The sequence below is a fragment of the Zonotrichia leucophrys genome, chromosome 7, assembly GCF_028769735.1.
Source record: "Zonotrichia leucophrys gambelii isolate GWCS_2022_RI chromosome 7, RI_Zleu_2.0, whole genome shotgun sequence".
Classification (NCBI taxonomy): domain Eukaryota; kingdom Metazoa; phylum Chordata; class Aves; order Passeriformes; family Passerellidae; genus Zonotrichia; species Zonotrichia leucophrys.
The window spans coordinates 20,401,554-20,421,565 of record NC_088177.1 but is presented as its reverse complement, the minus strand read 5'-3'; the positions used below and the strand labels follow the sequence as shown (position 1 = coordinate 20,421,565).

The following is a 20,012-nucleotide window of genomic DNA, read 5'->3' as shown; positions in this document are numbered from 1 at the left end:
CTACTAATTAAAGTCACTAGATTCCACAGAATGGAGCCTTCATGAAGACTGGCATGTTGTCTTGATTGAAACAGGGAGGGGAGTCCTCTGTATTCCAAGGACTTTTTCCTTGGAGATCTTTTTGGAACCTGCAGTGTGCAGGTTTGCTTCATGAAAGTCAGATAAGCCCCAACAAATCCCCACTGTGACATGTAAGGGGAGGAAGGCCTGTGAGAAGGTGAGCCCTGCAGTGGTGAGATGATTAGCAAGTCTGACACCTCAAAATATCATGGCTCTGAGTGCAAATGTAGCAGGTTTTCAGTTTCATTTTGCAAATGTCGTGTATTTAATTTGCCTCATGAGTTTTGTATCTGCAGTTCTGTTAATGTCACAGTTCTATGTTGTTTTTCCATAGCCAAGAGGGCTGAGCAAAAAGTTTTGTAGTGCAACCGGAGATTCTCATGAAGTACATGAGCAGCTAAAATGCTAAGAAAAGCACTGAATACCGTGAGAGTTATGACATGAGAAAAATGAAAAGTCCTTCTCTGACAAACATGCATAATACATATACATACACATACACATGTAGCTGATACTTTACTGAAGTCTGGGGTCATGTGGCTGGTAATAAGGAAAAGAGATACCCAGCACAGAAGAAAACCTGGAACAAAAGAAAAAATTCATTGCCCTTTTTTTTGTCAAGTTTAGCACCCAAAGAGCTACCCTTTAGCTCCCTTCAATTGGTCTTTTCCCTGTCCCACCTCTAAGTGGTTCTCAGCTACCTGCAGACGGCTGCAGGTGTTGCTGGGGCAGAGGTGTGCTGGCTCTCACTCGACTGCAGGATTTTGAAAACCACAAAGTCAGCAAGTGGTTCTGGAGGGGCTGCTGCAGCTTCAGCAGACTGCACAGCCACTCTGCATCTCCTACTTTGCCTTCATGACTGCACCTTAGAGGAATAGCTCAGTCAGAAACTGCATTTATATTTTGCTGCATGGAAAAGGATAACAAATACCCAGAAAAATTAATAGCAAGCCTGCCTGCTTCTTTTCCCTTTCCTGAGACTATGGAATGGAGATTAAGAAAGCAGAGTCAAGGGCTGATTTTTTCCTTTTGTTTTCAATGTGGAGTTCCCATGCCCAAGACATGGATGGGATTATCGTGTTCCCCTGGGGTTGGCAGGTTGCCATTAACAGAGCCCTTACAGGGAAGGTGCAGCAATGTTTCTCTGCACGGTTTGGAGCAGAATTAGTATTTGCTTCAGAAGAAATTACATGCTTGTAAAGGGAAACCAGGAGGGGGAAATAACTGCTGCTCTGTGGAAGCAGGGAATGGGAATAATATAGGAATAATTTCTTACTTTGGTACAGGGTAGTTCCACAGTCTGGTGGACAAACGGGCAGTGCTTGTTGCATTGGACAGACCGTAAATGGATTTTTTTTTCTTTCCTCCTTCTGATCAAGCTGTAAATCACAGCTGTCCTTGTTTACTGCAGACTTTTCTTTTGTGATATATGTAACATAGGATGCTGAATTTTTGTTCCCATCACCAAAAAGACTAGCAATGTGGTCACTGGATGATTAAAACATCATTTGATGGAAACAGGTGTATAGCTGGCATTGAACATTACCATTTCAATGTAATAGTAATGTAAATGTCTATTGTAAATGTCTAATGTAATGTCAATGTAAAGTGGTCAGATAATAGAAGTAGTGACCCCCTTTCATAAATGCCACCTCCAGGACTCAGACTACCTCAGCATGTTTTCTAAAAATAACCTCCTTGAAGTATGAAGGATGACTCTTCACAGCTGCCTTCTGTTGTCTAGGTTAACACAGTAGTTGATGAGAGTTATTCTATTCCATTGGTTCAGTAGATGGACTTTGTTTACACTTGAGCTCAGGTGGCCTGAGTCAAGTCTTAGGGTGCCATCACATTCCCTTGGGTTTTGTCTTTGGTTCATTTTTTTATACTGCACAAGTAAGATTTTGCATATGGTACAGATGAACAAGAGTGCTCTGCTGGTAAGAATTTCCTAGTACCTAATTATCAGAGTGAGTTACAGTAACTCACCTCTGTCTTTTTAAGACCAAGTTCTGTGTTTAAAAAATAAGGTTATGGGGGGTTCAAAGGCTTTGGAAAGATGGGTGAGAAGATTTTGAGGGTGCTATTTAAATTGCCTCCATTCTGCAATTTCTAGGCAAAAGATCAGCCTCCTGCATGTCACATGGGAAACAGCCATCCAGTCTTATCTGGTACTGAAACAGATAATATTCAGGCAGTGATACCAGAAATGAAGATTTTCCTTTATTGCTGTCCACATGGTTGACACTCTAAAAGTAAACTTTAAACTTCAGTGTGTAATTTAGGGCTTCTGTTTGACATTTCATTTCTGTGTGTGACCCTCTCCACTGAAGATTATAGATTATTTACCTGTGAGGTGTTACAGCAGGCAGCTTTTCAGATTCCATGCTGGGAATTCTTTCAGTAGCCCTTAAGTCTGTGAACAATGTGATGATCCATGCATTAATACAAATGTGATTAAGTATCTTTTCTCAGCTTTGTTTGCTTTGTTCTACTGATGCCTACAAGTTACATAATGAGTAGCATGTACAGGGTCTGCGTTAAAGGCAGTTTCGCATTGTAGCAGAATTTATGGCAAATTTATTTTCCTTTTAGCAAAACTTCAGTGGGGAAAAAATTTGCACTGTTGATTTATTTTGAATGAACTCACAGAAGTCTTACTAAGTGTGCCATGTGGAAAGCTCCTTGAAGTGCTGAGGGTTAATACTCTCTGCTCTTAATTTCAAATTCCAGATAAATATGGTTTCAGCTTTGATCTTATCTGGACTAATTCTTTGTCACTGTACTAATTAATTCAGCGTGCTGCAGAAAAGATGCTAATTTGGGCATCAAAGAAATAAATGGGTGGGGGGAGGTTGTGTTTAATCAGAGTTCTTAAAAGATAAGTTTTATTCCCATTAGACTGGCTCTGGAAGTTCAGTCATTTTAGTCTAGCTCCAGCAGTCTGATACAGTAAATAAAAAATAAATTTAAAAATACAAAAATGGCACTTGTTTGCTTAATTTTATGTACAGGAGCATAATAAGGTGGATTTTTTTGTATTTGCAACTTCTGCATAACTTCCCTCTTCCTGCTGATCATAATAATTTTAACTCTGATCACAGTATTAGCATAATGTGGATATCTCTGAAAATAATCTGAAGATAGCTAAATATGAGGATTCTCACATTCATAAAGTTCAGCTGCATTTGTGAAACACAAATAATAATTGTAGAATAGCACACCTGGACAATTTGTTCCATGCTTCCACTGATGTAATAAATCAGAGTTTAGGTCCTTTTTAACCTTTGCAGGGGAGCTGGTTTTGGTTGCCTAAGCTGCCCTGTTGTTTGCCATGGAAAGCTGCTTCTTTTGGTGGCCTCCCCTTGTTGCTGCCCTGGGAGTGAGCCCTATTAGCGGGAGAACAGGGAGGCAGCAGCCCAGCTGCAAAAGTCTTTCCTGCAAGCAAGCCTCTCCAAATCAAACTAGAAGTCCTTTTTGTCCTCTTTATTTTCCAGTTCCCTTTCCAATTTACCCAGCAGTATTGGTGTTGTACGGAGCACTGTCCCGGAATTGGAGGCACTCCCCACCCCGGAGCAGGGAGCATCAGGGGCTGGAATAACCCTCTCCTGTGTTCATCATCTTATTGGCACCTTCCTTTCACCCTGCTAAAGCAGGGAGGTTGGGTCAAAACCTGTTCCTGGGCAAGGCTTTGTCATGAGGAGGTTTTGCTGTAATGTGTGCCAGTAAGTAAACATTTAGTAACAAACCTTTTAGGTATTTAGAGAGCCACTAAAAATGTGAAAGATGTATTTCATTAATGCTGCTATTAACATAAATGTGAAATTAGCCTGGCCTGTAATCACCATCAAGTCTGATTCACTAAGGATCTTTACAGCAATGTTTAATACTCTGTAAAAGTGTATGTATGAAAGCAATTAATCAAAGCACAGCGCTGCTTCTAGAGTATTTCTTCTACCGTAAAAGCTGAGTGATAAAATAACTTAAAACACACCGCAGTAGTGGCAGTTAATAAGCTTTTTATAGTCCCTGTGTGGACCTGAAAATCATACCTTATTAGTATCTTTATCTTTCTTTCTCACTTATTCATTCTTACACACATTTAAATTTAATTTTAAGAGTTATTTCTAGCATTTCATAAGGGACCTGCTTTAATAATCTCAGCATTTTTCCCCATTTTGCTGTGAAATGATTTAGAGTCAGAGCTTTTGTTATATGTACTTTACAAATCACTCTGGTTTTTTACAAATCATTTCTGGAGATGTCAAGATTTTCTGACAGTGTTAGGATTTGTGCCTTGCTTGACTGTGTCGTAGGCTCTTCTGAATTATTTTCCCACAGATGTTTGTACTTCCATTATGTACCTTGTTAGCTGTGGTGGAACCTCCTGATCTCGGGCAACTGCATTAGCTAAGAAATCCAAATTGCTGAATTTAGTCAGCAAGCAGCTTTCAAGGTTCCACCCACCAGATGTTTCTGCTGCTTAGAAGTCTGGGTCTATAGACCTGCCTGCTTTTTAATCCTTGAAGCAAATATCAACACATTTGAGATCTGGCTCCACATGGAAACGAAGTGTTGCCATGACCACAGCTTTAGGTCTTGCATGCAAGACATTTATCCCAAGTAATAACAGAGCAGGTTCTGTAGTAGGTTTGTTTTCATTTTTATCCCTTAGAATCCTTGGAAAGAAGCATACATATGCTTTAATGCTATAGCAAATAGAATGGCAATAAATACTGCAAGACAACATACATTTGGTATTCAGAGACTTTATTTCCTTAATGTTTCTGAGGGGAATGATTTCAGTTGTTTGCAGGGCACCCTTTGAAAATAATAGAAATAGGATAATGCTTCACTCTTGCACAGCATATTTTCAGCAGCGGCATATGGGCTTTTCCCAAAAGCACGAAGCGCTCAAATATCTGTTCACATAAAGAAAAACCCTTTATGTTTTTATTTACAGGAGAGCTGTGCTCTGAGTAGTTGGAATATTAACTTTCCCAACTGAAAAGTATACTAAGGTAAACAGGGCTGTAACATCTTTAACTGTGCTTCCCAGGCATTTACAGTGAATAATCAAAGAACTGGGGCATTCACTCAACTTGGGAAGGCATGGATTTATTTCCTTACTGTCATTGCAATGACCAGTGGCTTCATTTGACATAAATTGATTATAGATGGCTATAGAATGAGAAAATAGAGCTGATCCATTTGTTTTCAGCTCTTCTAGTTATATTTCTCCATTTGTTATAAAAGCTTTTCAGAGTAATGAATCCATCAGATATTAAGTTGAAGCAAATTTCACTGTGCACAGTATAGCAAAACAGACATTTTAAAAATTTGTGTACCATACAATTTTTCAGTAATGTTTTTGTTCTGCTGACAATAGTATTAATATGGAAGGCAGATTTTACCACAGTCCAATTATTCATTGCGTGGAGAATTGGCATTTTCAAATCCTAAAGCCATTCAGTTTCTATAGAATTTTAATATGGACTTGATTAATTCCATAGTATAATTTGACAATAGATTTTATCCTGTTCTTGTTGAAGTCAGTGGAGGCTCTCATATTGATAATATGATCAAACCTAATCTGATCATGCAGCAAGTACTCTTACTACCTCTTTTTTTTGTTGTTCCAATAAGCAGCAGAGACTATTAAACCTCACAAACCCATGCAAAATTACAATGGCTGGAAGTTAATTTTATCATCAGAAGCCTATGGCAATTAGAACACTTCAGTGAGCAGACCATAACTTTTAGGACAGGGTGTATAAATTCAGGCAGAGATAATCCTGGGTTCTTTGGGGTTTAATGCTGTCTGTGTATATTTCTTTTCTTAATGCTGTTAAATGTTGTGGTGCTTTTATTTTCTAATATTTGTGCAAGATTTTTGTTGAGCTGAAAAACATAATAAGAGAACAGAATGAAAAATAGTAATAATAAGAGAATGGATGTTTAGCAATGGGCAGAACAGGCCAAAAAAAAAAGCTACATCTGAATATTTCCCTAGCCTTAAGCTACATGCTGCATACTTAGCGTAACAAGTCAAAATTTTAAGCCCAAACAAATCTATCTGAAGCAAAAAATTGCAAAGAAATAGTCATGGAATCATATCATGGTTTGGGTGGAAGTGATATTAAAGATCACCAGTTCCACCTTGCCAAGGGCAGGGACACTTTCCACTGTCCCAGGTTACTCGAAGCCCCATCCAACCTGGCCTTGAACACCTCCAGCAACTCCAGTTTCCCTGAGCAACCTGTTCCAGTGCCTCACCATGCTCAGTGAGCAATTTCTTCCTAATATCTAATTTAAACCTACCCCTTTTCACTTTAAAGCCATTCCCCTGTGTCCTATTGCTCCTTGCCCTTGGGAAAAGTCCCTGTCCATCTCTTCTGTAGCCCCCCTTTAGGTACTGGAAGGTGCAATAAGATCTCTCCTTATTGAACTTTCTCTTCTCCAGGCTGAACAACCCCATCTCTCTCAGCCTTTCTTGATAGGAGAGGTGCTTCAGCCCTCTGACCATCTTTGTGGCTTCCTCTGGACTCACTCCAACAACTCTACATCCTTTTGTATGTTGGAGGCCCCCGGAGCTGGATGCAGCACTCAGGATGGGGTCCCATGAAAGTGGGGTGTAAGGGCAAAATCACCTCCCTCAGCCTGCTGGCCACACTGCCTTCAATGCAGCACAACAACAAAAGTTGTTTTCGTCAAGACCAACTCATTATTCCCAGTTTATAATTACACTGAAACTTGCCAAATTTATGGCAGGAGCAATTCTACCAGCAAACAGCACTGTTTTTGTAAGGTTTGTCATGTTGGCAGTTCTTGCAATCAAAATTGTCACTTTATTTTATTTAAAATGTATTTCTCCAGTAAGCAAGAAATAATATCTAGACTTGAAGGGACGTGTGTTAAAGACTTGGTTTTTTTACATTTCTCCTGAGTATGCAACATATCCAACTTCAACTCCCTGCAGCAATACAAAATGCCCAAGAATAATGTTTTCAAAATCAATACATGCTACAGTCGAATATGAAACTCCACAAACCTATAATTGAAACTGTGAGAGAAAAGCAGGCAGCCTGAATATAAACAAAGTACCAGAGCTGGATTATGACCAAGATGCAAGTGTTAATATGGCCTCCTGAGAAAACTGCAGTGAGACCTTCCCAGCATGAGCAAGTGTCAGAAAGCAGGGGTGTTTCAGGAGCAGCCTGCTGGTGCTCATACCCAGGTGATTTCTTGTTTTGCTGCCCAGCATCTCTGTAGAGAGTAATATATGCAGAGTTTCATTTGGCTTTTCTTTTTCACCTGGGTAATTTCATACCTGTGCACCCACCTTACTTTGTTTCTCCTCACGCTATGTACAACCTCTGTCTCTCTTGTGTTTCCTGACTGCTGCCTTCACTGCCACCACCACCTTCTCATGGGGTGTGTGACTCCAGTCTCTTGGAACTGCTGGAACTCAGAAAGAAGCAGTGAAATCAGTCTGCTGCTCTACACTCAGGAAAAGCGTGGAAAGTATATTCTGTATTTCTGGAAGTGCTGAAATGAGTAGGGACTATGAAAAAAGATCTGAAGATTGTTTGTAGACAAGGTGTGTGTTTTGAGCAAAGCATCCCTCAAAGAATGCAAGACACCATCTATCTCTACAGCAGCACATAGGAAAAAAGAGAAAACCATGGAGGCTCTCTGCTCCCCAGCACAGTCCATGACAGAGGCACTATAAAGCATCTCATGTTACTACCTGTAGTATTTGCCCTTTTGATTAGTACCACATGCTATGTGTCTGTCTCTCACATCCATCATTCCCTTTCTAACCAAGTTCTTATTGTCTGGAAAACTTGCTGCAGAGTTCCCAGTCACTTCATTTGACTACAAGCTCAGAATTATTAATTAAATTCACAAAAAACTTGGATCATTATCTTACAAGCCTGACTATTTGCAAAATTTCTGCCTTTGTCTGTGGAGAAGCATAAAGTCATTGATTTACAGCTTTAGTTTAGTCACAGTAGTTCAGCTGTTCCACTTGAGGCAGTTTGGGCTGACATGAAAAATAAAAAGGGTATAAGAAAGATCACAGGGGCAATGCTGCAGACTTTCACAGAAGAGTTTGAGATTTTGAGTCAGAGTAATTAGTTTGTGATATTTATAAATATTGTATATTTAATCTAGTAATTACTTTTCTTTACATTGTTGTCATGCATGTAAGGACACATTAATTTGCACTGGAAGATACAGATTGATCATTTACTTGTGAAACTGAGAATTTTAAATTTGTGCAGAGGAGGGGAGGTTTTTAAACTTTTTATTTGGTCCATAATTCATGAGCATATTTGACCCCAGTATTCTGTCTAACTCCACCAGAAATTAAATGCAGCTCCCCAGTTCAGCCACCTTTTGTAGGCTGGGTAAAGCAGACTTGGTATGCATATTTGTACAGTGTATAAAACAACAGTGCAAGCCCCAAACCCACTGGGGACTCTGGAGGACTTTCACAGCATAAATATTACATGATGATATATTACTAGGCAGAAAGAAAACCCCAGAAGTTTAAAAAAGAGCTCTTATGAACTGTCTAGATTTGTACTCTTAGAACAAAGCAAGATTTTATTCTTTCTGATTGCATCCTCATTTAAACAAAGAACAAATGCTAAAATTGGGGCGTCATGAATAAGAGACAGTAGTTACTGGTAAGTGCAAAATGGTGGCCCAGTCTGGGTGCTGACACCACAGCCACTGCAGATGACTTTCAGAGAGCTGTCATGTGGCAAGAGGAGCCTTCAGCCACTTTAAAATGTGCCATGGAATATTTCAGCTCTGCAATGCCCTGCACTTCAGGTTTGACAGGGCTTTTCAACTCAGTTTCAAGCAATAGCTTCCAAAAGTACAGGGTCCAAATCAATTTGTAACCAGTCCTTCCTCTTGCATATGGCCCAGGTAATACTCATACCATATCTTCCAATGTGGGAAATTTATGAGTCACTAAGATAAAAACTCAGTGTTTTGATTGCCTAAAATTTCTGTGGTTTATGATAGATAAGTACTGTTTTTTCTTCTGTAATTATTTCCTCATGACTCCTTCTTTGATATCTTTAACAGATTTGGAAAGAAGAAAGAAGATAAAAGTGGCAAAGCAGATCAGAAGGGGACTCCAAAGCAAGGCATGCTTAAAGAGGAGGAGCTGGAAAAAATGAAAGATGAGCGTGAAAGGTGAGTAAATGGCAGGAGCATCTTTGTTCATCAAGTGAGAAACCTCAGAGCAAGGGATTTCCTGAAGGAACAGCCAGCCAGCCTGTCCCAGACAATGCCCACTGCAGTCAGCTCCAGGCAAACCAGAGCATTGGGCTGCTCCTGGCCGAGTCAGAGCTGCTGTGTGGCAGGAGCTTGTTGTTCTGCAGTTTCTGTGAACTTCACTGTTGCATTCAAATCCCAGCTTCTGCTTTAGCTGGTGAAAATCAGTTCCTTCAAATCCTGTTTCACCTCTGCCCATTCCCAAGCCAGCTGACTTAGTAATTTTCTCCTTAGCTTCTCTACAGCAAGAACCTCCTCCCTTCTCTCCTGACAGTTTCTGCCATTGTTTTCTAGCACTTCAGACCTCTTTGGCTTCAGCTGGCTGTGCCATCAGATAGTAGTTTTTGTACTTTGGTGTGTTCTTTTCTGCACAGTGTTGGTTGATAAGCCACATGTTGCAGAAATACATATGCAACAAATGTTGAATATGTTGAGGAAACAGCTGGAAGAAAGCAGGTTCAGATGGTTCAAATCAGTCTGCAGAGGCAGGAGTCTGGCAGCAGTGGGGTGGCAGGCAAGAGGGGCAAGGCAAGAATCTGTGTGAGTGCCTGCCAGGTGTTGTTATATTTCTGAGGTAAGACCTGGGAGTCTGTCCTGTTAATAAAATACACTTTTCTATGCCTGGTCTTAGTGAATTCCTTATCTTTCCAGATTAAGAGATTTTACAGTTTTCTGCTTTTCCCCATGTCTACTCTTCAGCTACCGGAAACAGTTTGTCAGTGTCAGCAAGGTTCAGAAATCTCCTCTTTACCTTTCTCCAACGCATCCAGAAGTACCTCATATGCTGAAAAAGGTCTTTGTTTCCCTCTGATGGCTGCTATCAGAAAAGTTGAAGAGCCCATAGTTTCTGGCTCTCAAGAAGTATCTGCAGATGTTGTAAAACTTTACAAGTTGTAGTAATACATTTTGTCAGTGCAACCAGAAAACTTGTCAGAGGTGTCTCTCCTTTACTGAAATGTCCTGCTCCTGGGGGAGAGAATGGAAGCATTCCATTCAATGGTTCCTTTTGTACAGTGTTTCCACATGGGTCAGCCTTTGTGGTACTGCTTAGTGTCCAGGGAAAAGACACCCTGCTTTCATTTGAGTCATGCAGTGCATGGTCAGCCCTATAGGTGGTAACTAATGGATTTGATTGGGGAAGAAAGTCCTTCCAAACCCTTGAAGTCTGCTGCTAATTTTTACTACTTTAAAAGCTAGCAAGGTATCTAGTTACTACAGCACTGCTACTGGATATGCTTAGCCAGTGCTTAAGTATTTAGTTCATCTAAGTTAAGTAGTGTCAGGAGAAACTTTGTACCATTTGTTTTAAAATTTCTGTGCCATGTCCTTGATTTTTGCCAGATTGATGAGTGCCTTTATATTAAACTGCTGACTCCCAATTTGGATACTGGCAATTTGAGAGGTATGTGTCCTTCATTTTAAAGAAGCCAGTGTCTTTTATTAGGATCCTGGCAAGCTAAGAAGCATGTATCCCATCTGTTAAAGGGCCAGTGTCATTTACTAAAATGTTGGCAGGCTGGAAGGAATGAACCCTTCTGTCTAGAGGTCTAACATTCCAATTGGACACAAGATAATTGTTCCTAAAATTTCTTTAGAGTTGTGTGCTTTTTTTTAATTACAGTCACTGATTGACAGTAACTTGGTACGGCTGCATTAGAAACTGGCAGCTGAATGTCTTCATCATCCTGGTTCCTCTAGTAATGATTTCAGTTTTGACCTGGAAGAGTTTGTGACTGAAATGGAGAACAGCAGGTGTGTTGAGAAGTGGATGAACCAAGATGATATTTTTAACTCACTTATTTGGTTCTTCTTCTGTAAGGCACAAGAATAGGAATATCACACTTTTGTATTAGTTAGTATATCTTATATCTCTGAGGGATTCAAATTTAAAAATTTTTAAAAGCCCAGAAAAATAGCGAAGAAAATTGCCCTATGTTATCCTCAAAGGTATGCAACATGTGCCATAAAAACAACCAATTTCCTTCAACTTTCTAAATGAAGTAAGATCATGGCTGTGTGTTTGTCCACATTAGACTGCCTACAGGCTTACTACTGAACCTTTCTTGAGCTGGTCATAAAATAGAAGAGGCTCTATTTTAGTTAGAGAAAAATTACATAAAGAAGCTACTTCTCCTATATGGGTAAAAACTGTTTGGGAAATTGATTAAAATCACTAAGGAGGCATTACCTGACTTGAATGTAGATCAGTCCTTTTGCTTAGTTGTTGACTGTTCACCTAAAGATGATGCTCAATAAGACAGTAAAGACAAGTTTTATAGCTTCGTCCCAAGATTTAGTAATTCTATAATGTAATTCAAGTCCAAGATTTTAATGCACATATTGGCAAAGAAAACCTTGTGGCACATTCACACCATAGATCATCTGCTCCTATGACTTCACTAGCTGCAATCCTGCATATTTGATCTCATATTTATAAAACTGAAGATTAGTAGAACACATTCATATTTTCAGATATGTTCTTGTTGGTTGAGATGAGCGTATGTTAAAATTATGGGGGATGTAATAGTAGAAAATACTAGAGAAATTCAGCAAGTTTTGTCCCCTGATACCTGTGATCAAATCTTATATTATCTTGAACAAGCTAAAATTGCTTTTCTAACATTTAGCCTTTCTAGAATAACAAAATGCACATCTAATTTTACTTTTCCAAGATTAGCTATATAACTAATTCTTGTTCAGATCCTCAGTTCAATTATTACAATCCTCAAGTCAGATTCTTTGTTTAAACACTTTTCTTAAATGCTGACTGCCTACCATACTAAAAGATACTATGATTTGTCATCTGACTGTTATTTTTTTTTCAGAGGCCATGTTGTCCATTTTGGACACTACTGGAAGAGGTTAGAGTAGTTGCTTTTTGGGCTGGGTGTGACAGGATTAATGATCAAGTGCTTTTCAGCATCTTAGCAGCTGTGGAACTCGCTTGGTTTTGGATATTGGTTTTGCATGCAATATATGCTTGGCAGCTCTCCAAAAAACAGAATACTGTTCCAAGATCTCAGCTGAGAAATATTTTTTGGTAGGAAGTGCATTTTCAGTTTACAGGTCTAGGCTGTGTCTCATAGTTTTGCAGTTTTTTGATTGGTATGGGATAGGCACAACAATATTTCACAAAATCCCAAGGATAGGCTTGCTGTACAGACTACAGCCTTCTTCCAGAAATTTTTGACAATCTTCAGACATGCAAAACTGTCAGATGTGTTCAGTGCACAGTGCTGTGCAGTACAAGCTCAGTGACTGGTTCTGATGGCAGACATCAGCTCTTGTGTAGGTGTGCTGCATGAGTGTAAGCCCATCATGCCTGGAACAGGTTGGATTTCCTGCTTGCAGGAAAGAGAAGGAATTGAACAGTGCATGTGCAACAAGTCTGGCACATCCAGAATGTGTTAGAGCTAGTGGGCGTATGCAGACAGAGTATTCAGTGCTTATTCTGTAATGCAGATGATTCCCAAAAGGACAGGATTTGCTTGCACTTTGGTCCTCAGCATAAATTTGCCTGGCAACTCTTTTTATGAGCTGCCAAGTTTCAGATTTGAACCTCAGAAAGTGAAAATAAATTTACTGTTTTGCTAGCCTAGTAATTTCTATTGCACATTGTCCCAGTCTCAATTTTCAGAACAACTCTCAGTGCTGCCATGTAGCTGCAGTTCTCTGAAGCAGCCCCACATCCTGCACTGAAACGCTGGTATCTTTTTTTTTTTTTTTTTACTGCTTGTATTCCCTAGCAATCCCCAGCAAGATGAAGGTCTCATTGTGTTCATTGCTGTTAGGGTAGCTTGGGCCTGACTCCAAGCACTTACACTTGAGGTGGAAGAGAGAAAATCTGACAGGAAAAAAAAAGTGTCCTCTGGGTGGGAATGTGACATGCAGGCAGTGCAACTGCTTGTCCAGGTTCCTGAAAAGTCCCTGTCAAGCTAAGAATTGATTCCAGACCTCAGCCCCAGGCTTCCTTTCTTTTCAAAGCCAATACTTTATTATACAACTACTACCTCTGCAAGCTTCAAGTAGTGAACAGGAACTTTGGATGTTAGGCATTCCTTCTTTAGTAATAGCCTTATCTGTGTCAAATTGAATATGAATTCAGCACCTCCTTTAAATTATTTTCTTCTCCCCCTACCTCCTTTAGTTTTCATAATGCCAAGGTGATGCAATGTCAGGGAATTTTGAGTGGGGAAAAGGCAGGAGCCTCATGATAGTTAAGGAGTATTGACTTAACTGGGGGTACAGTTCTTTGAGGCGACGGTTTGTCCTTCCTGACACAAGTCACATGCTTCATTGGACTGAGGCCTTATTTTAAATAACTCATTGTTTTGTTCATGCTTCAAAGAGTTTGGCTGAAATAAAGCATGTGCTCCAAAGGTCGAGAATCTGCCCATAAAAGGAAGAAACAAATGCTATATCTGAGGGTTATTTTGATCAAGCTGACTCAAATCTGTATTTTTAGTGTGTTCAGTGTAAATTACTCAGAATTTATCATTTTAACGATAGGATGTTTGCTACGTTATTAAATACTGGAAGAGGCCTTGTCTTTTCCTTCCCTCAAAAAAGATTTCATCCCTTCCTCTATTTCTTTCCCACTCATTTAGGGTTCTTTTCATTTTCTAACATTTGAAAGTCATTGTAAAATGAACTGGATAAATATATTAGATGCATGAGTTTTACACATCATAATTTGTTTGCCTTTTAAATGCAAATAAAGTGACTATCAATTGAAAGAAAAATATTTTTTCCTGTTTCTTTAGTATTATTTTACTGTGATTTTCCTACTGAGACCTAAATTTCTCTTCCAACAGAATTGAACGCTTACTTGACATTAGAATAAAATTTGCAAAATGAAGCACCTTGTTGAAAATTGGAGGATTTTTTAAAGTAGCATGAGAGTTAGTTAATGAGGAGGCACTCCTTGTGTAAAATAATCCTCTGCATATTTTTGTTGGAGTAGTTTTGTTAAAACAGTCTTGGTTTTGTAGTCCTCATTGGAGTTAATTGAGGAAAATTTTTTAGTGGTATTGAGGTTTGAGTCGAGTGTTAGAGAAGCAGAAGGAATATCTGGCCCCTGCTTTCTCAGTGTATGAACTGAATGCTTAAGTTATACTGTATCTCAAACAGGGGTAAAACTAAATGGTTTCAGTTTTTATGTTAAACACTGACTTTCCTTTACTTTTCAGAAACCTTCCAGCAACTGAAGAGCATTTCTCTTGTCTTATCAGCCCTGATGCTTGTTGCCTGTTCCCATAGTTAAAAAATCAATACATATGGTTCTGGTATTTGGCAAACAACGGTTTAATTTTGCAGCTGCAAGATCCCTGCATGAAGGGATGCCTCTTACAGAAATAAAAACATTTAGAGTCCACTTAGAGAGGAGAGAGTACTTGGGAGTGAAACTTCATTCCCTTTCTGTCAGCATTTGTTTTATTATATTTAATTACAAACAGTTTGTACGTTACTGGAAACGAAAATGAAAATAGATGGATATATGGCAGTATGGTAGAAAAGCCAAATTGCTTTGAATCAAAAGTTGAAATTCAGACTGTTGCAAAAGTCAAAGTAAGATTTTTTTAAAATGCATAGTGCATCTTAGAGCACGTTCATACCACATGCACATTGTTGGCGACCCCATGTAGCTTTTGTTCCTGCGCATTCCACCTGCCAAGTCTAAAAGCATTATTATGGCTGTTTAAAGTCCATATTGATCTCTGATAAAATGTTCATAATTGCTATTCTCACCATTAAGCTCTGTGCTAAACCACATGTTTTTGGGACACCTGAGCTTGTGCATCATTATTTATTAAAGGTTAATCCAACATGGTATATCTGTTCATTGAGTAGTCCTGACTTTACAGCACAGCTAGGTCCTGTGGTTTAGACAAAATAAAGTGTTGGATGTGATCCCAGTTTTAATACTCCCAATTTATTATAACCATTGAACCCTGATCAGATCACAGATTGGATTGGATCCCAGTTTTTTAAATGTCCCAATTTATTGCTGGCTTGCAACCCTGATAAGAATACATATTTGATTAAGGCTTCAGTTTTCAAAAATTCCAGTTAATTACTTTTAGATTCTTATTAGATCATAGCCGTATAGTATGGTATGTTGAAGTTATGAAAAAATTACTGGATGCTGTTGCACAGGTCAAGGTCATAGTTTCATTTTGTGCTGACAGTATGAAGTTATCAGATTTCTGTTTATTACTGTGGCAGCACTTGCACTGGACAGGAGGACAGATTAATCCCAACCCATTGATTCTGAATGATTCTCATTTTAGATCTGCTGCTGCTCTGCATACCAGAACATGTAATAAAAACCTACCATGGAACACTGGGAGATTGATGTTTGGTTCTGAGTAGCCGAGGTGGATGGGTCTCACCTACTTCCACAGGTTTTGTTGTAACATTTAGAGCCAGACAGCAATTTCAGAGCTGCTTCATGTGGCTTTTTAACTGCTGGAGGTCATTTTTAAGACAGCCCTAGGTCTACAGTTGGTCCCAGATTGTGCAGGTTAAGAACATTAAGAACTGATGATAACAGAGTGGAACAAAGGAATTGGCCTTCTTTTTTAACTGTGACAGCGTGATTCCAGGCATTGCACGCTGATGGAAATAGCACTTCCATATCATAGCTGTGCTCTCAGAATCTAAACATGGAATTCTCATCCAAGCCATTAAGCATCCTTGTTTTGCTCGTCATTGAGGCACTGGTGTCATCTGGAGACACGTTTTCACAAGGTGTGCCACCTGTCCACCTAAGAGGTCAGAGCAGCTCAGGGGCAATGGCTTAAATGGGCCAATGCATGGTTCTCTTCTGTATATATCAGAGTTTATTACTTGGTGTTTGTTTTGGTTCTGTAAACCTGAAATGCGCAAGAAACTTACAGACCAAACTAATGAAGTGAAACAGGCCCAGGTACTGGCCAACCAGGCTAAATGAGTGTTTTCTAGGAGATGGACTGTCCTGGCCTAGGGACTTCTTTGATGCTGTACTGAATGTAGGTCAGCTCTTGCCCACTCTGGAATCAATAAGAATTACTTGGAAGCAGCATTTCATTCCTTGCCCTTCCATTTGTGATTTATGACAGTCTATCATAAATCGTTGGCATGCACTTTGAAGTAGTGCCACAGCACAGAATTCCTGTTCTCAGACTCCCTTAGCTACTACAGCATAAAAATGAGAATGCAACTCGTGAGGATAGACTGGCAGGAAATCTGTTTGCATGTGTAAATCTCCATAGTGATCTTAAACCAAGATACCTGGAAGTCTTAAAGCTTTGACTGCTCAGGCAAAGCTGAGTTTTGCTTTCAAATAAAGGAATGTTAATTAGAAGCAACCTGTGAATCCCAGACTGACTAACAGATAGAGGCTGTTCCTGTTCTTCTACTGAGAAATTCTGTTCAATGGGTTCTAGGTTCAGTGTCATGTGTAGTATAAGGAAATGTGCCTGGAGTATCGTATCACATGAAGCTAGGCTTGTTGCTTCCACTGCTAGGATTTCATTCACATGAAGGCATAATGTTTATGCAGTTGCAGAGATGGTTGTGTGAACTCATGAGGTGTCACTAGGAAGTGGAGCTGCAAGTACCTGCTCAGGAGATGTCCCAGGAATACCCCCTTACTGACAGAGGTGGCCCTGGGGACTCAGCAGGTGCCAGTTTTCCTGGGTCTGTCCTGAGTTGTGTTACAGGATGTGGTTGTGAATGTTGGGTTTTCATGAGGTGTCTGATCAATGTTGTGCCTTCCCATGGTCAAGACAATGTCTGTGGTATTTTTCTTAAAACAGTGTTACCAATCCTCAGTAGTTTTGATTGATACCTGCTACAGCAATTGCTGGAGCCAAGACAGTCACTGGCAGCAATTCAGTTCATAGGTGGATGTCTCTGTCTCCCCATAGCTTTTCTGCAGGTGTGCTGTGGTTGCTTTATACTTGTTCTCTGTTTATCTGATGAACTTCTCTGAAACAGTTTGTTTGATGTGTCGGTTGGAGGGATGATTATGTGGCTTTGACTACAACTGGTATTATGTGCCTTCCTGACATTAAGTTCTCAGTATCCAAAGCATATGCAGAATTAAGTCTTCTTTTCCAAGAGTATTGTTATTTTAATTCTCTTTTCCTGACTGTTTGTTCCAGAGTGAGTTAAATGTTCACAAAAGGGACTCAGGTATGATATGCACAGCACTTTATATATCTTCTTAACACCAAAGTGCAAACGACAGCAGCCCAAGACTTCCTTTAAACCACCACTGGGAGCTGGGCCTTGCAACTGCAGCTAAGGGGTGCAAAGTCTCTGCAGACTCAAGGCCATTTTGCAGGGAGGAGCTCTTAAAGGTGTCACAACATCTCAGGTGAAAGATGTCAAAGTAATTCTGACAAACCTGGAATGTTTCCCCTTCTTAATTCCCATTGTCACAAAACAAGGAACATCCTATTGGTTCTGTGCAGCCAGCCTTGTTTTCAGAAGGAGATTGAGCAGGATAACCTTCAGAGGGTTCCTTACAATCTAAATTTTACTGATATTGTCACTTCAAGATGATAACTCCAGGGTAGTTGTGAGTAAAGAAAATTATATAATGCAGTAAACTATAGACTATAAAATACTTGGTTTTCCTGATGGTTGGCTTTCTTAATCGGCTGCATTTCATACCCACTGTACAACTTATGTGGACAGGCAGAAAAGCTTTCTCTGATTTAACAGCAAGGGTAAAAATCATGTTCTCATTGAAGTTCATAGGACAGGAGAAAACACTGACCTCATTAGAGCCAGGATTTTCTTTAGAGGGCAGGATCCTGTGTAAGCTGGTAATCACTCCTTGTCACCTCTGAAATAAATGGAAGAACATTAAGACCTCAGTCTTGTCTATCTAAAGCTCCCATTCCTCATTTTGTGGTAGGAAAGGGCTATGCTTCATCTTCAGTTTCTCATAATCTTAAATTTTAAGACCGGCATTGCTCTATCTCCTCCTTAGGTTTTTCTGTTCCCTCTTTCTTTTCTTACAACACTCCAAAGGCAGCTTCTTTGGTCAGTTCAGTATTTTACAGGCACGGGATAGTTTTCTGGAACAGGCAACATTTTATGGATTGGTGGGCTTTTGTCTTTGGGGCATTTAATGATGCTACAAGAGCTGTATCTTGTTACCCTGCATCTCTAACTCCCTTGAATTTGTGGCTTGTCTTTCTTTATTTCTGAGACTGTTTCTATTCTTATTTACAATTACAGATACTAATTATGGGGGAGATGTTCAAATCCAGCACAATAGAATGAGCTGGAATGAAGAAAGATTTGCATAGCTTATAGGGAGGATGTTTCTGACAAATATGGCTCCAGTAGAATACCCTGAAAGATAATATTAAATTAAATATTTGATTCTTTGTGAGGCCATATCAGATGTCCTCGATTTGCTGGCAAGAGGTGTTTTTTTTAATTTTTTTTTTAACTGTGAGGCTCACCTGCCTCTTGAGTTTTGTTAGGTGATGTTGTTTGAAAAAATAAAACCGAGTGTTCTCCTGATAAAAGAGGCAGGTTTGAATAGAATTGTTAATGTCATTACAGGCCATGCCTGTCTGTAAAACAATTATGAAATTTTAAAAAATTAAAAGCACTGTACTGAAATTATCTCCTCTGATACTCAACTGAATATACCCATTCCCATCAGTGATTATGGCATATGAATGTCTGAAGAAAAGATGTATTCATTTCACTATTATGTAAATGAATGAAAAAACAATATTTTAGTTACCAAAATATATTTTGCTAGCAGCTAAAAAGGAATTAAAACATTAAACCCAGTGGAAATCTAAGTGACCTCCTGCAGAAATAGGCTGTGTGCCCCTAGACAGCCCGTTACTCAATATATGTATGAATTAGGTAAATGAGACACAAAAGCAGATACTAAATCAGATGTAAATTGAGTAATCATTAGAGTATGTAGATCTCAGAGAGAGTCACATGAGTGGAGAAAAAAGCTATAAAGTCGTTTTTATTCTGCTGTTCTCAAGGAACAACTGAGTAGAATGTTTAGCATCTCAGTCATCTCAGAGTACTTCAAGGATTCGGTCCTCTTAAGTTTAGGTATACTTTAAAGTGGTGGTATGCACACTCAATTCGCTACTTTTATTCTGCTCCTCTTATTGCAAATGGAATGGAAATTATCCTAAAGACCTGTGGCTCATTTTCTGTTACATGTTTTGTCTCTGCTTTTATTCTTTCTTCTCCCCCAGGGACATCTTTCATTGACTTCAACAGCATCTTGCTCATTCATGCTCCTCATGCTTCCACAAAGACTGGTACTTTTACACCACCTTATCAGAAATTTTGCTGTATTCGTCTGAAGTATAAATGAAGTCCCTTTGTTTATACATTATTTTGGTTAGCAAATACTTTTTGGGTCCTGTGTTTGACTGCTTAGATATGCACCTTAGTGCTCAAAACATGTCATTCTTTGTGCTCTGCTCAGTACTAAATACATGGTCAGTGCATGGTAAATTAAAAAAAAAAAAAAGTTACATCACTTTTACTCTTTCACTGGAAAGTCAGAAGAAACAGGGTTTTCTCAGAGCTCATGGGGAGTGCCATGGAGGAGGAGTTCAAACACCTCCGAAAATGTGCTTTTTGTTGTGGGCTTGTTTTGGTTATCCCTA

At 39.3% G+C, this 20,012-nt stretch overlaps 1 protein-coding gene across 8 annotated transcripts in view; it reads left to right on the top strand.

Annotated features, from left to right (window-relative positions):
• PARD3B (par-3 family cell polarity regulator beta) overlaps positions 1–20,012 on the top strand; it is a 392,041-nt gene that overhangs the window by 285,452 nt on the left and 86,577 nt on the right. For all 8 annotated transcript variants that reach the window (XR_010440948.1, XM_064717877.1, XM_064717876.1 and 5 more), the window contains one exon: positions 9,166–9,276. Coding sequence is in view for 7 of the 8 variants with exons in the window: in XM_064717877.1 (XP_064573947.1) it covers positions 9,166–9,276 (111 nt within the window). In the remaining variant the exon portion in view is untranslated. The remainder of the gene's footprint in view (positions 1–9,165; positions 9,277–20,012) is intronic.